Genomic DNA, 15184 nt, shown 5'->3' on the forward strand with positions numbered 1-15184 from the left:
CTGGACCGCCTTGGCGCAACTAGGGCTGTACCAGCCCTTTGTTGTATGGCGGCCTCCACGACTCCAGGAACGTTCCCTCACCACTCTTGATCGAATCCGACAACCACAGGTCTTCAGTCTTGTCCAACCGCCCAGTTGACGTCCGCCTGCCTGCCTGCTTCGCACTGCTTACCCCAATTAATTGCAGGATCGGACTATTGTGGAACTATGTCGTCAATTGTCCCGAACCGAGCCTTGCTCCTCAACCCCCCTGGAAAAGATCCTGCAGTGTACATTATCCATTGTGGGAGACCGCATGATCGGCGGACTTCGTATGAGTCTCCAGGATCTCGAAGCTCGTCTTGGTCACGACGACATGTGATACCTACAAGACACCCTACTTTTTCCGGCAATGAGTTGATCGCTATTGGTTACTGACCATACTGCCCACCACACATGGCCTCAGCGACTCTAGCTTTGGGCTGGACAGGTCGAAAATGAAATGAAACATGCAGTTCGGTCTTCAAAGCTCATAGTTCTGCACAGCACGTAGCCGCCAGATCGTCCCCTCCGGTTTGTCAACGACGTCAACAACCAAGTGCGGTTACGAGTCTCAACTAGGAGGCACTCCAACATGCCCAATCAGCACTCATCTTCTACTCCCGCTTCTCTCAGGATCTAACCAGATTCGATGGATGAACGGAAAGATAATACAACGGGAACCTTGGAACCCTTCAGAAAAAGCCTCCGAGCTGCACCTTGGCTTCAATGTGTTTGACGGCACCGATCTGCGGAAGCTTGGGTCTGAAGAGCCGCTCCTCGTACAATATTCTGGGTGAAACGAGGTGTAGATTGCGGTGGTGGACAAGCAACCCAGAGGTCAGGAACCCCTTGTTAGGCAGGTTCTTCTAGGTACCACAACGATCGCCGAACTCGTTCTCGAAGGAAGCACTGGTCTGCACTGGCAAATGCGTCGTAATGTGAATCCGGTCATCCCCTGATTCAACGCAATTGCGACCGTTGGCTGTCGTTTCGGCGATGGCGCTAGAATCACCAGCCTGGTCAAGTCGACGTAGTTTATGGGCAGAAGGCAATTCTCCGTGGGTAAAGCCAGGACGACTCAAATCCATGTGAGCCACTGACACGCATGTGGGAGGTCTATTCGGCGAACGGTCGGTTCAACTCGCAGAAGCCCCGACCTTTGTCCCGAAATTACGGGCACGGCGCATTATCCGGCTCTATGGGAAGTTGTTCCTGGATCTTTTTGAAGTTGTCTGCGCGCAAATAAAGAACGGCAAGTTAGGGCATGCCGGCACGGCAAGACGGATAGCAACATTTGGGGGCAGCGACCAGTCTACCAGATCGGTCCCTTATGGAGAGCTCGAAGACAATGTCATGTGAGATGGAAAACCCGAGTATCCTTGTCATCGGCAAAAACTCGGACAGACGCAAAGCTCTCGGTGAAGGCAATTATGCTCTGATACACGGGACCTATTGAGGGCATCGCCAGAAGCGTCTCTGTCTGACTGGTGGGCTGATACCAAACCGGGGCGTCCGACGGAGCACCGAGTGGGAGTCACCTCTAGCCCATACACACCAGGTATCCAGAAACGATACTCATACCGCCGGGTGATATGTAAGCCTTGAGCCGGAACGTGCGACTGCGAGAAGGCTACCTGCATGTTGACCTGCGGTGGCCGTCATTGTGGGCTTCCGTCCAGATCAGATACAGTAAAGATCCGGGGCGCGATGCCAAGGTGTGTCCCTGTCCATCTCGAGGGGCACCGAGAGTTACGAGGCAATCGATAAATGCTGGATGTGGCCAGTGTCGTTCAGCAGCGTGTGGCCAGAAGTGGTCCGTAGTGCTCAGCGCGACTCCTCTGGTTCGACAATGCGCGACGTTTGTGTTGCACTCTAAGCAAGTTAGTTCATTGTACTGTGACTAGTCGTCGGTCACACCGTCCAAGAGGTCGGGAACGTGCTATTGGTTTGGCTGGGTGTCGGATGAGAAGGCGTCCCGAGACTGGGGGGTTGTTGCTGGGATTTCAGCGATATGTTGAAACCAGTCACTCCCCGTTGGGTGTGTCCCCGGCGAAATACTCGCACCCGGCAGCTGGTAGCGTTGCTTTTGTCTAGGCAACAAGTCGGACACATACACCCGGGTATGGAGGCATCCTGCCCCGGCTCACCGAACTTACTGGCTCAAGTCATTACTCACGACGGCCCCTAGGCGCAAGCGTTATGGATCATCAGACCATGCCCCTCCATACGTGAAATTTCAAACAGAGACGGCTTCTTCGAAAACCCTGGCCTTGAAAAAACCTTAGTGTCCCGCTCGGCACATGGCAAGTCGGTCCAAAGCTAGTGGGTGGATGGGATGGCACCCATCCCGCCTAGAACGCCACATCCTCTGGCGCAGCCAACGATCTGGATGCCACTTCCATGACGGGTTGCCGGTTATACAGCTACACTCTGCAGACCTGGCCGATTATTGTTTTTTCCGCGGCGAATGGGCAGCTCATGTTACGCACTGCGGTGAAAGACATTAACGTGCGAATTAAAACTCGACCGGACAGCGGACAACGGACAGCTGGACACTTTTTCTATCCCATGCCGACCGTTTTCACACCACCGGATCACGTCTTGGTCATCGTTCAGGGCGGACTCCGGACGAGGGGCCAGGCCGGGAACCCTGTCTGGCTGGAGGTCTAGACCTCTCAAACCGGGGACGAAGATCATATTCGGCATCTCCATCATTTGCACCCCGCCCCGTGTTCTCTACAATACGACTCAGGCGACGGCATCTTTTAGACACCGGATAGCATATTTGTAATCCATGGCCCATGCCGCGCAAATACGGATCGCAATACCTGGGCTGCGCTCAGATAAGCTTGGCCAGGCTCTCGGGTATGCGAGGACAGAGTTTGTTGGGCGCTGCCGTTGAATTGAGCAGCTTGGCGACTTTCCTATCCCAACTCCCAATCTCCGCGCGCAATCAAGTCTGCATACATTAGGTCATGGAAATGGATGGCGTCTCTGCATGGGGGAAGAGTGAGCCGTACGAGTAGGTTTGAGAGCCTGGCCCCAGACTTGCCATTGTACTCTCTGCCTGCCCGCCTTCGCACACCAGCCTACCCAAGCCAGCTCCCCAAAGAACAAAAACCCAGCTGCTCGAAGGGGACGGGACCGGGCAATGGTCCAGGCCGAGCGGACCGATATCATGTTTCCTGTTACCGTGCGCTACATCCACCGATGGGCTGTCATTCGATTCGGGCCACGAGGCCCCTGACAAGAGACGTGGATGCCGCCGTCGGCCCCCTCTTTCAGTGGCAGCCGAGGGACCGACCCTAAACGGCTTAGGCCTTGGGCCGCCCAGGTACAGCACCATGGCACTCAAGAACATGTCCAAAATCACTACGGGTGCGGCATCCCTCGTCTCTGCTATGCAAGGGACGGGTACCCCGGTTGACGTTGGCACCGATGCGGCCTTGAATCCGGATGCGAAGACGCAGGAGACCCTATCCAACTAGCCTACGAAGTGCACTGGACGCTAGATGGGGTCGATCCGAGCAAGGCGACGCCTTGTACTTTTGGTGTCATGGATCGGTCGCACGCCACTGTCTGTGTTGTTTCCTCCCTGCCATCGTTGTCTTGCCGCACCTCCAATCTGGTGCGCGAATGACACTCACGGCACCAACACCACTCACAGTTCAAGGGTACCCTATCCTATTCATGGTTGTGGCGGCTAGTCTCCGTCCTACACCCTTTCACCCCTGTCTTTTCGTCCCATAAACACTTACTCTGACAACCCTAAGCGTCTTCAAAATTGGGACCATCTGCCCGCCATCTGTCTCTAGTGACAGCAGCAGCAGCAGCAGCAGCAGTAGAATTAGCACCGGAGACAATGATAGTGTCTGTAGTACCCAGCATCCCGCGCGCTTACAAGGGGGAAACCCCCGAGCCAAGGTGTGCAGAGCAAAGACGGAGAGAGACACACACTCTTATCTCGCTCTTTATTCGTCCTAGCGGACCGGTTTGGTGCCTCGTTAGGTAACATACAGGTATCGTTGTGAGGTGCCAACCTCCATCGTCTGCTTCTTCTTCTTCCCCTAACAACACAACCCCGGTCTTCCCGGCCTCCTCATTAGTCTTCTCGCCGCTTGGCGGCCGTGGCTCCCCCGTTGTTTGTGCTGCGCTTGCTCCCCCACGCCCTCCTTCTTTAGCCTCGATTTTGAGATACCCTAACTCGAGGCACAATACATTACGTTGAACGTTTCCCAACCTACCTGGTCCTCGGCCACGGGAACCTGTCTCTCTGATCCTCGTGTCTTGGGAACAAGGGGACACGCTTCTCTCCAACTTGCTGCAGACATCCTTACCCATCACAGCCCCCCGTCCTACCCCACGAGTCCATGCATCTTGTCTAACCCATGACAACCCATTCGGCGAAGACAAAGTAGCACCGGCTTGTTTCACTTCATTCCACCGTCTATGGCTGCTTAAAAAGCCTCTATTCCGTGGGCACCCTACCTGCGTCCTCTTGCTTTCCTCTCTCGATCTTCTTTGTCGCGCACAAGAACGGATAAAACACACATAGTCTCGTTGCGCTACCGCGATACCATATCACTTCCCCTGACGTTTGTGGCCCTGAAAACTACGCCGCCTCGCTTCCAGTACCAACCGTCTCTCAACCAGCTTGACGTTTTGCCTGCGCCAGTTTCCTTGCCCTTACAATACTCGATCGACTGAGACTCGGACTCGCCAATTCTCTAGTAGTGGAGACGAGAGCACCTGCTCTCCGCTGCGCCGCAGAGTCACAGACACTGGACAATGCAGCACGTTGACGGCGGGAGACTAATGGATTGAAGAGCCGCGTCGCATCCTCAACCTCACTTACAGCACGATAGCATCTTCTAGGATGGACTCCACCGACGTGGTACTCGAGGACGACAAGTCCCCGACTAAGACCTCGGACGACAACAACAATGAGGATAATGGCAACGAAGATCCGAATCGCAAGAAGGCGAACGTGAGGAAAAGGACGAAGACGGGCTGTCTCAGTATGTACTCGGCCGCCCTGCTCTCCTAAGCTAGACCTTTGGCCTCTGAAAGGCTGCCCCCCCCCCCCCCCCTCTCTTCCTAGTAAGATACTGACTTGGTCGAAAGCTTGCCGGAAACGCCGTATCAAATGTGATGAAGGGAGGCCCATCTGCAGCAACTGCATCAAATCCAAGAGACATTGCGAGGGGTATAATCAGCGTGTCATCTTCAAAGACCCCATCGCGTCGTTCAATCTTAATGGTGTTTACGGCCCCGTTCCTTACCCTCCCGAGTCATCGAGTTCGCCTTTCCAACGACTTCCCAACCCGCCGCCAAAGTCCTCTACCGGCCCTCCTTTGGCCCCAATAGCTCCCAAGCCACCGCAACATCTAGACTTCCAAGGCCAGCCGATGCTTCACTATGGCCAAGGTTTCCCAGGTCAGCAACACCCGGGTCAACATCAGGGTCAGCCCCCGCCGGCGACGTTCGACTTCAACCAGTTTCCGTATGGAGAGCAGCACATGCACTCGAGCTCTTCTCTTGTTTCGCCAACCAGTCAGTTTCAGGGGCAATTTGGTGGACAGCGGAGCAACCTGGTTAGCCCCAATACGGACAGCGGCGCATTCGTCCACAACCCGGCAGCTCCATGGGAAGAACACGCAACAGCGGGCCAAGCGCGAGTGGAGGAGATGGGTGTGTTCTCTGGTAACCACGCGGCTGCTCCAAGGAATCAACCCGTAGAGGACACAGAGATACAGTACCTGTACTCAGACGACGATGCATCCATGCCCGACTCAGACGACGCTTTCGAAGATGCGATGGGCGAGGAGAGCGCCTACGGCCAGCTGGTGCAGAGCCGCAATGATGGCCCCTGGGAAGGCTTTGGAACCAAGATGAGATCCTTCTCCGCCTTCGCCGATGAAACCATCCTCACGTCGTACATACCCACACCAAACAATTCGCCACTGAACGATGAGCGGACAGCCGCTTTGTTCTGGCACTTCATCAACGTTACCGGCCCAAGCATGTCTCTGTACGAGAGGCATCCTTTCGACCACTCGAAACTGACGAACAACCACTCGGTGCCCAAGGCCGGGCATAATATCTGGACATGTAAGGCTGCTCTTCGTGCTGGAGGTTTGTGCCTCGACTGACTTTGGCAGACACTTTCCCCATCATATCCTTCACACACCCGGCACTTCTCCAGGCCATGCTGGCTCTGGGAGCGTTGCAAATAGCCAAACTGCAGAAGATCCCAGCAACGGCCGCCATGAAGCATTACCATCTCGCCATCCGCAGAATCGCAAAAAACCTACGGAGTCCGAAGAGGAGAACGCAGCCCGCCACACTGGCCGCCTCCCTCTTGCTTGGATACTTTGAAGTCTGGAACTCGGACCACACCAAGTGGTGCAACCATCTTTTCGGATCTAGACTCCTGATCAGGGAGATCCCCTTTAGGGAGATGACCAAGAACATCCTGCCGCTGAAGAGGGCCAGGAGGGCACTGTTCCAGGAGAGCCAAAACCAGCCGATGGACCCCTTTTTCACGGGCCATGACAACACGCACATGATGAGCCACGATTTGGACGACCTCAACCTCGGCCTTCTTAGCAGGCTCACGAACCAGCACGTTTCGTACGAGGACGATGTGCCGACAACGGGGAACTACTACACGGACCGGGACATTGAGCACTACGAACACCTCCGAGACTTGTTTTGGTGGTACTGCAAGATGGATGTCTATCAGAGCGTGCTGGGCGGAGGAAAACCATTGTAAGTGCCATCATCGAACAAGCGAGAACAAAGGGGCTTACGGAACATAGTATGGACTACCAGCACTGGACCCAGTGTCCGCCACGAGCGCCGATGGGCCGTCTCGAGGCCATGTAAGTCAAACGACGCCTTGCAGGGGATTGAGCTCGCTGACACGGATAGATACGGGACGTATGATCACCTGATGCTGCTGCTCGGACGTCTGTGCAGCTTCGCATCAAAGGACCTCCCGAGGAAACGCAAATCGTTCAAGGGCTTTGGGCCTCCTCCCGGCGGGCGGCCAGGAGGACCACCAGGCGGTCCTCCGGGAGGGCCACCTGCAGGGGGTCAGGGATGGCCCCCACCGGGGATGGCAGGCGGTATGCCAGGAGGCGGGCCGCCTCCCGGAATGCCGCCCGTGGGAATGATGGGAGGACCACCCGCAGGAGGTCGCGGGGGAACGGGAGGCGGACCGCCGGCTGGAGCGATGCCCGGAGGCCCCGGAGGCTCGCCGCCAATGTTCCCTGGTATGCTCCCGAACCTTGGAAAGGTAACGTTGCCAATGGGCTTCTCGCCGCCGCGAGACGAATCGCCGCCGCCGTCGGAAGAGGCAGCGGAAGACCTCGACTCGGACGAGGCGGCGGACGCCGCGATGCGCGAGTGGGAGTCCCTCCGCGAGGCGTTCGAGATCCTCCGGTCCCAGTTCGGCCCGGAGTTCCAGCCCCTGGGCCCCGAGTACGCCGACCGCAGGGACTCGCCGTTCGGCCCTACGCTGCAGTACCGCACCTTTTCCGTGGCCGGCATCTGGATGAACTACTACATGGGCCTGATCCACTTGTACCGCGCGCACCCCAAAATGCCGCCCGCCGCCATGATCGCCGCCGGCATCCAGGCGCAGCACACGGTCAAGTTCGCCATGGAGATTGGGCGGATCGCGGCCGGGCTGACGGACGACTGTGCCAACGTCGTCGAGATCAGCACCCTCGTCGGCGCGGCGCTGATTGAGAGCTCCTTCTGTCTTTTTGTCGGCGCAATCCAGGTAAGACTTGGGTCCTCTCCCCTTCCGCCCCCCCCCGGTTTCCAGACCGGTAGCTCCCACCTGGTCTACGTGCTGGAACCTCACTGACACGTCACGCAGTACCAAGACAATGCCCAGCGGCACTGGATCGTCAGGCGGATGCACGACATCTCCCGACTCACGGGCTGGCAGTCGGCGAGGCAGATCGCCGAGGGCTGCGAGTCCGGGTGGAAGAAGGCGGCCGCCATGGGGCGGGGCCCGCCGTACGTGCGCGACCCGAGCCTGCAGACCGTCATGCCGCTGTCCGTGTGGACGAACCCGCGGAGGATCGGCGCCAGGCTCGAGCAGCTCGACAGCGACGACAAGATGCTCGTCGTGGCCAAGTCCGAGAGGGCCTTTTACGCTCTCGGCCTGCTCAGCGTCGAGCAGGAGCTCGAGAGGCTGGTCATCAAGGAAGAGGGGTGAAGATCGCCCCCCTCACCCAAGTGAAGAGTTCGCGTTTGTGTGTAGATCGCGGGATCCAGACGCCGTGGCTGGGGTGTCTCGACCAAAGATGGATCAAAAGACAGCGGGCCCCAAGTTAGAAAGGGCTACGCCGGGGGTGAGAGTATGCTCATTATAGAAGCCATCATCACGTTGAGTACATTAATGATACACACTGTGGAAATCGTCTAGACGTCAGGTTCCAAATTTCGTAAACATGGGCAGGGTTTTTGCCTGAGCAGAAAAGTTCTGATGTGTCTTCGCTTGCTCTCCTTTTGGCGCTTCTTTCGAATCCCCCGCCCCTGTATGTTCGTATGACCGAACCCAAGACCAGGAACCCGCCCTCAACCCTGTTCTTCAACCTGCGTGCACCTCTAGTTCGCAGGGAGTCTCTCCACCACGGCGGCCATCTCTTCGTCCGTGTATATTCTGAAGCCCTTCTCCTTCGTTACGCTCGCAAGCTGGACGTTTTTCGAGTCGAGCTTCTCCTCCATCACCTGCTTCAGCGTCTTGAGCACCAGCGTCTCGGCGTCCGTGATCGACAGTGACTGCGGATAGGTCAGCCTCCTGATTTCTAGGCGGTTCTTGTACTTGAGAAAGAGATATCTAGCGGGGATGGACAAACCTTGTGATACTCGTTCTGCAGCTCAGCCTGCGCGCCTTCCGAACCGGAGCCAATGGCCTTAGCGTCGTAGCGGTAGAAGGTGCCACTGGGCTCGGCGTGGAAGAGCTGAGGACCATCCTCGTCGTAACCAGCGATCAGCAGGGCGACGCCGAAAGGCCGGGACATGATGGTCTCCTCGCCCTCGGCGCCCTCGCCGAAGCGCAGAGCGAGGTCGCAGATGGCCTGGGTGCACGACTCGACACGGAGGGGCTCGTTGTAGTTGAAGGAGTGGGACTGGGACTCGACGCGGGCATGCTCGACCATGGAGCGGGCGTCGGCCTGGAGGCCGGACATGGCGCAGCCGATGTGGCGGTCGATCTCGACAATCTTCTCGACGGACGAGGTCTCGAGCAGGGTCGAGGTGACGCGCTTCTCAACGCCGAGGACGACGCCCTCCGAGGTGGCGACGCCGATGGCCGTGGAGCCGAGCTTAATGGCCTCGAGGGAATATTCGACTTGGAAGAGGCGACCTTCCGGGGAGAAGGTGTTGATTCCTCGGTCTGGGTGATCACTGTCAGAGGAAGGGAAGGGCAGGGAAGCTGGAGGGGAGTCTTACCGTATTCCGATCTTGCCATAAACATCTTGGCGGTATTGTGTGTGTGCAGCTACTAAAGAATTGAAGAGAAGTCGGCTAGACCCGATTGGCAAGGTCAATTCTTTTGGCAGGTCGTCGAGTGAGGTTGTCGTGGTTCGGGAATGCGGGATGCTGGGGCTGTGGTGGTGGTGGTGGTGGATGGATGGATGGAGGGGAGCTTAGAGGTCCAGGTAACAAACGGTGACGGTAGAAGGCTGAGAAAACAGGTGGTGGTGGTTAGGCAAGCACTCAGCCTACGCAGCCGCAAGCTTCCTTTGGCAGGGCCAGTTACAGCAGCCAGCAACCAACCGAGCCCGGGCCAGGTACCTTGTCTGTACCTTTTGGCGGTAGCTTTGAGCCACACACTCCCCCCATGTTCTCCTACCTCGAGCTCTGTGATTGGCTCCTTGCGTCACTCCTCCTCCAGCAGCTGCCGGCCCTGAACGCTAAAACCCGGAATATTTCAGGGGACTAGCACATCCCGAGCCGGGGTTAACAGGACGCGAGGATTTTCCGACTAGACGCGGTCGATGTTAATGGGCTTAACCGCGTAGAGGTGGTAGCAGCAACCCAATCCACGCGCCGAGAGCTACCTAGACTGCGACGCCGTGATAGAGGGGCAGAGACAAAGAGCAGCAAAACAATCCGGCCACCCACAATCCCTTCCCCGACCGGAGGAAAACAACCTGTGGACCCCGCGAACGAGAAACTACCTTCTAGGAAAACGAACCCCCCTAAGCGCCTTACACAATTCAAATGCAGTCGGCGACATGTCGTCAGGCACCAGGGTATCAACCCACGAGCGCCGCGCGAACGGCAGCACAGCATCCGCCGCCGACCAGGAACGAGCCTCGAGGGCAGCGCGCATGAATGCCGCCGCCGCCGCCGCGGGGAGCGGTACGGGAAGCGCCCAGACGAGCTTCAAAAGCGAGCGCAGTGAGAGGAGCGATGCACGCCAACGAGAGCGCGAGCGGGACCGGGATCGGGATCGGGATCGGGATAGGGAACGAGAATACCAGCAACGCGAGAGGGCGGCGTCACCGAGTAGCAATACGCACAAGCGGTCGGCGTCAGGGAACCCCCGGACGACGAGCCGAGCGCATGATGACAGACGCGTGGAGGAGAGGAGGACAGAGAGGACGTACGTGACGCAGCTCGAGACTGTGGTCCAGCGGGCGAGGAGTCCGGAAAGGGGGGACCGGAGAGGCGGGGGCGATAAGGGGAAGGCTGCTGAGGCCAAGTCGCGAACGGCCGAGGCGAAGCCCAAGGAGGCCAAGGTTGACAGTCCACCAGGTGAGATCTCCTAGGTATGCCAGTTAAAGTGGAATTGGCAACTGACAGAATGGGATGGCAGCACCATGGAACCCGGAAGCAACGCTTCTTCCTCACACATCAGCCCCCTTGGCTTGTCGAATATCAATACCGCCGCTCGCGTCACAGGCGCCACAGCCCCAGCAGCCGAAACCGCTGAACGAGCTGTCCCTTGAGGCGCAGGAGGCGGTGATGCTAGAGGATCTGCTGTTTGTCTTCATGGGCTACGAGGGCCAGTACATCCGCTTCGCCAAGACGTACAACCCCCACGAGGAAAGGGACCGGCTGTCAGGGCCAACATTCAGGATATTGCCGGGCCTGGACCCAAGTCTGCAGGACCTGACAGTGTCGATGCTGAAGATGGCAACTTATTACTCGGCCCTCGAGATGTTTGTCGACGTGCAGAGCAGGGAGGAGTTTGGCGCCGTCAACCATGCGCTATGCGCCTCCATCAGGAAGTTCCTTCACGACTACCTCGTCATGGTTGCGCAGCTGGAAACGCAGTTTCTGACAAACGAGACTTTTACCCTCCACGTCCTTAACATTCACACATTACCCACGAGTCAGATGATGTCGCATCTGTATTCCCTAGCCCACGACTTGCTCAAGAGGAATGCGCTGCTAGACGACGACGATGAAGAAGAAAGCGACAGCGCGGACGATTTCGAGAACATTCTCGAGTCGTTGCGCGAGGGCGGCGACTTGGTACCTGGCTCGGGAAAGAAGATCTGCAAAGGAGGCGTGGTACTGGGGCTGATCACGAAGAGGCTTGAGTCAATGTCGGGAGACCCAGCGGCGCGCGCGCTGCTGACCTCGCTGCTGCGCGATGCTAGTAAGCCGTACATGGTGATGCTCAACGAGTGGCTCCATCACGGCGGCATCAACGACCCCCACGCCGAGTTCTTGATCAAGGAACAAAAGAGTATCCGCAGGGAACGCCTAGAGCAGGATTATACCGACGAGTACTGGGAGCGACGATACACGATCCGGGAGCACGATATTCCTCCTCAGCTAGAGGGTGTCAAGGAGAAGGTCTTGTTGGCTGGCAAGTACCTCAATGTCGTCAGAGAGTGCGGCGGTGTGGACGTCAGCAAGGTCGTCCAGGACGTGCCCACGTCCTTTGATGACAGCCGTTTCCTGGAGAACGTCAACAGCGCCTACGCGCACGCCAACGAGTCGCTCATGCAGTTGCTCCTGACAACACACTCGTTGCCCATGAGGCTGCGGTCGATGAAGCACTACTTCTTCCTGGACCCGTCCGACTACTTTTCCTACTTCCTTGAGCTCGGCACTTCGGAGCTGCGGAAACCCGTCAAGTCCGTTAACACCGGCAAGCTGCAGTCGCTGCTCGACCTAGTCCTGCGGCAGCCGGGCAGCATCGTCTCCTTGGACCCCTTCAAGGAGGACGTCAAGGTGGAGATGAACGAAATCACGCTGATCAAGTCGTTGCAGCGGGTCGTCAACATTACGGGTATCGAGCAGGGCGAGACGCTGCAGCCGTTGGCCAACCAACCGATCGAGAACGATAAAAACGCCATCGGCTTTACCTCGCTGCAGCTCGACTACACGGTGCCTTTCCCCGTCTCCCTCGTCATCAGCCGCAAGACCGTTTGGCGGTACCAAGCGCTGTTCCGCTACCTCCTTTCGCTGCGCTATCTCGAGTCCCAGCTGTCGACGACGTGGTACTCGCAGACCTCCGGCCTGACGTGGGCGCACAAGAGCTCCTCGCGCAGCCTCGAGATTTGGAAGCGCCGCGTGTGGACGCTGCGCGCACGCATGCTCGTCTTTGTGCAGCAGCTGCTCTACTTCTGCACCGCCGAGGTCATCGAGCCCAACTGGGCAAAGTTCATGTCCAGGCTCAAGGTTGGCGAGGAGGGCCAGGAGGCGGCATCGGGCAGCGCCTCGTCGGGTCCGACGAGGACTGTGGACGAGCTGATGCAGGACCATGTGGACTTCTTGGACACGTGCTTGAAGGAGTGCATGCTCACCAACAGCAAGCTACTGAGAGTGAGTCTACCCTGCCGCCATATTTTCGCCTCATACTCCAGAGTCTCGACTAACACTGTTCCCAGATCCACTCCAAACTGATGCAAACCTGCACAATCTTCGCAACCTACTCCAACTGGCTCTCCCGCGAACTGGAAAAGGCGGACCCGGACCTGTCTGGCGCCACGCGACCCTCCAACATGACGGCCGAGCAGTGGCGCGCCTTCGAGGCTGTCAGGACCCAGAAGCCCACGACGGGCTCGCACGGCGACTCGACGTCGTCGGCAGGGCCGGGCGCGAGCGACCAGCAACAGCAGGACGCGCGCGTGGGGAACCTGTTTGAAATCATGAAGAAGTGGGAGGGCAACTTCAGCAGGCACCTGCAGATCCTGCTCGACGCGCTAAACCACTACGCCGCGACCGAGACGGTCGTCCTGCTCAGTCTCTGCGCCCGGCTCAGCACGGCGAACCAGGGGACAGAGTACGCCGGATTGCGGAACGAGGACGACAGCGTTGCATAAGGGTTAGCATCGGAGTCATGGTCTGTCTCTCGCATAATTCAAAAGAAGGTCTATGGCGTTTGAAGGTTTTGGTTCTGGGAAGATGGAGGGCGGGGCGGATGGCATTTCGCATTATCAAAAAGCCTAAGCGAGAAGCGTTTTGAAAGGGGGGGGATAAGACATGTGAGGGTGTTTCTCGACACGCTCTACCAGTCAGATACCATTGATTCAACCGTGCGTTATCGCGCGCCAAATGGAATGTTTCCAACCGCTTCCGGGCTGATTCATGTGCGTGCTGTAGTGCCTCAAGCCCTGAAATAGGGTAATGCCATTTCTTTCGATTTCGTCCCATGCGGGGGAGGATGCTGAAGGTTTCCTCGTGCAAAGGGCTCCCCTGCAGAGCTTCGCTTTTGGGTATACATATACAATACAGGTTGTAGTGGTACAGGTTTGTACAATGGCCGGCTCCCGCGGGGGCCTGGCGCCCCTCGCGCTTTATTCCTTCTTGAGGGCCTCCTTGACCAGGTCCGCAACACGCTTCTTGTCGACCTCGAGGTCCTTGCCCTGGATGGCGGCGTTGATGAGCTTCATGACCTCGCCCAGCCCGCTCTTGCCCGCGGCGGTGGCGTCGTCAATGGCCTTCTGGACGAGCACGCGAACGTCGGCCTCGGTGACGGTGACGACGCCGCTGGTGGCAATGTATTCGGCCATGACCTTGGCTTGGAGGTCCTCCTTATCGGCGAGGTCGTCGCGGCCAGCGGCGCGGAACTGAGCGGCGGCGTCCTGGGTGGCGCGCTGGGTCTTGCGCAGGAGGGCGACGAGCTGGGCGTCGGTGGCGATTGGGGAGTTCGTCTTGGCTGCGTTGTTGGTGGCGGAGAGGACGGAGCGGAGGACGGAGAGGCGGGGCGCGTCCTTTGCGCGCATGGCCGTCTTGAGGTCGGTCTTGAGGGTAGCCAGAAGTTGGGGCTGGGCCGGAGCGGCGTCGGAGGAGTAGACGCGGAACGCCCGAACGGCGGCGGCGGCGCGGCTGGGCGCAGTCGGCCGGAGCGTCTGGAGGAGACGGACTGAGCTTCGGGAGGCCATTGCGGTTGATGGAGGGGGGTTTTGTGGGATTGAAACTCTGTCAGTCGAACGTTATCGCTGCGTTTTCTTAATTGATCGTCCTTTGCCGTCGTTACTAGCGCTAGGTCTGTACAATTTCGTCGTCACGTCGTCGTCTGATGCATTTAATGGAGTCGGATGAAAAAGTCGACTGGGGAGCTGTCATTGCATGGAACTGTAGCGGAGCTTCTCATTGGCTGTCAGCACTTGAGCTGTTCCAGGCAAGCCCGTCCGCTGAATGAAGCCTGCATTGCCTTGGCTAGTGGCGCATGGTGGCACCGGTACCATGGGCGGACCTTCTCGGGCCCCAGGGGTCTTCTCACACAGGTGCTCAGGCTCAACCCGAAGGTCTTGTATCTGGGAACCACACTCACTTTGACAGACGACTGGCAGCAGTTCCTCTCGGTTTCGTTCCTTGGCCGATGGCTTGAGATGCGAGGTAGACAGTCATACGCAGTGCTGGTGGCTCGAATGACACGCTCAGCCCCCTGGCTGGAGAATATTGACTAGTGGAAGCTTGCCGGCAACCCTCAGCGACCCAACAGCATGCATTGTTGATCAATGCCATTATCGAGGCTTCTCACCGACCCCTTCGGAATCTTCAAATAGGATGCAACGTTCGTGCAATCTCTGAGGACGCTAAATCACCTGATGTGCCGGAGGTCAGGGAAGCTGCAGGAATGACAAGGGTCGGGGCATTCTTCGAGGTCTTCCGATATCACATCCGTTGGGGGCAGGCTCAAAGTACCACGACCACAACGAACGTATAGTCTCGG

General features: G+C 57.9%; 3 protein-coding genes across 3 annotated transcripts; 1 reads left to right on the plus strand and 2 right to left on the minus strand.

Moving 5' to 3' along the window:
* Positions 1–8646: 8646 nt before the first annotated feature.
* Positions 8647–9517, minus strand: ColSpa_08719 (proteasome subunit alpha type-5; the record flags this gene model as incomplete). The annotated part of the gene is made up of 3 exons (XM_049274931.1): positions 8647–8820; positions 8898–9436; positions 9493–9517. The coding sequence occupies 3 exons, from the start codon at positions 9515–9517 to the stop codon at positions 8647–8649; spliced, it is 738 nt and encodes a 245-aa protein (XP_049130888.1).
* A 763-nt stretch (positions 9518–10280) lies between these two features.
* ColSpa_08720 (spindle pole body component alp6) lies at positions 10281–13328 on the plus strand (the record flags this gene model as incomplete). The annotated part of the gene is made up of 3 exons (XM_049274932.1): positions 10281–10803; positions 10907–12828; positions 12894–13328. The coding sequence occupies 3 exons, from the start codon at positions 10281–10283 to the stop codon at positions 13326–13328; spliced, it is 2880 nt and encodes a 959-aa protein (XP_049130889.1).
* Positions 13329–13802: 474 nt separating this feature from the next.
* ColSpa_08721 (altered inheritance of mitochondria protein 41, mitochondrial) lies at positions 13803–14390 on the minus strand (the record flags this gene model as incomplete). Its single annotated transcript, XM_049274933.1, has 1 exon — positions 13803–14390. The coding sequence occupies one exon, from the start codon at positions 14388–14390 to the stop codon at positions 13803–13805; it is 588 nt and encodes a 195-aa protein (XP_049130890.1).
* Positions 14391–15184: the final 794 nt, after the last annotated feature.

The sequence above is a fragment of the Colletotrichum spaethianum genome (assembly GCF_022836535.1).
Source record: "Colletotrichum spaethianum MAFF 239500 DNA, contig24, whole genome shotgun sequence".
NCBI lineage: Eukaryota > Fungi > Ascomycota > Sordariomycetes > Glomerellales > Glomerellaceae > Colletotrichum > Colletotrichum spaethianum.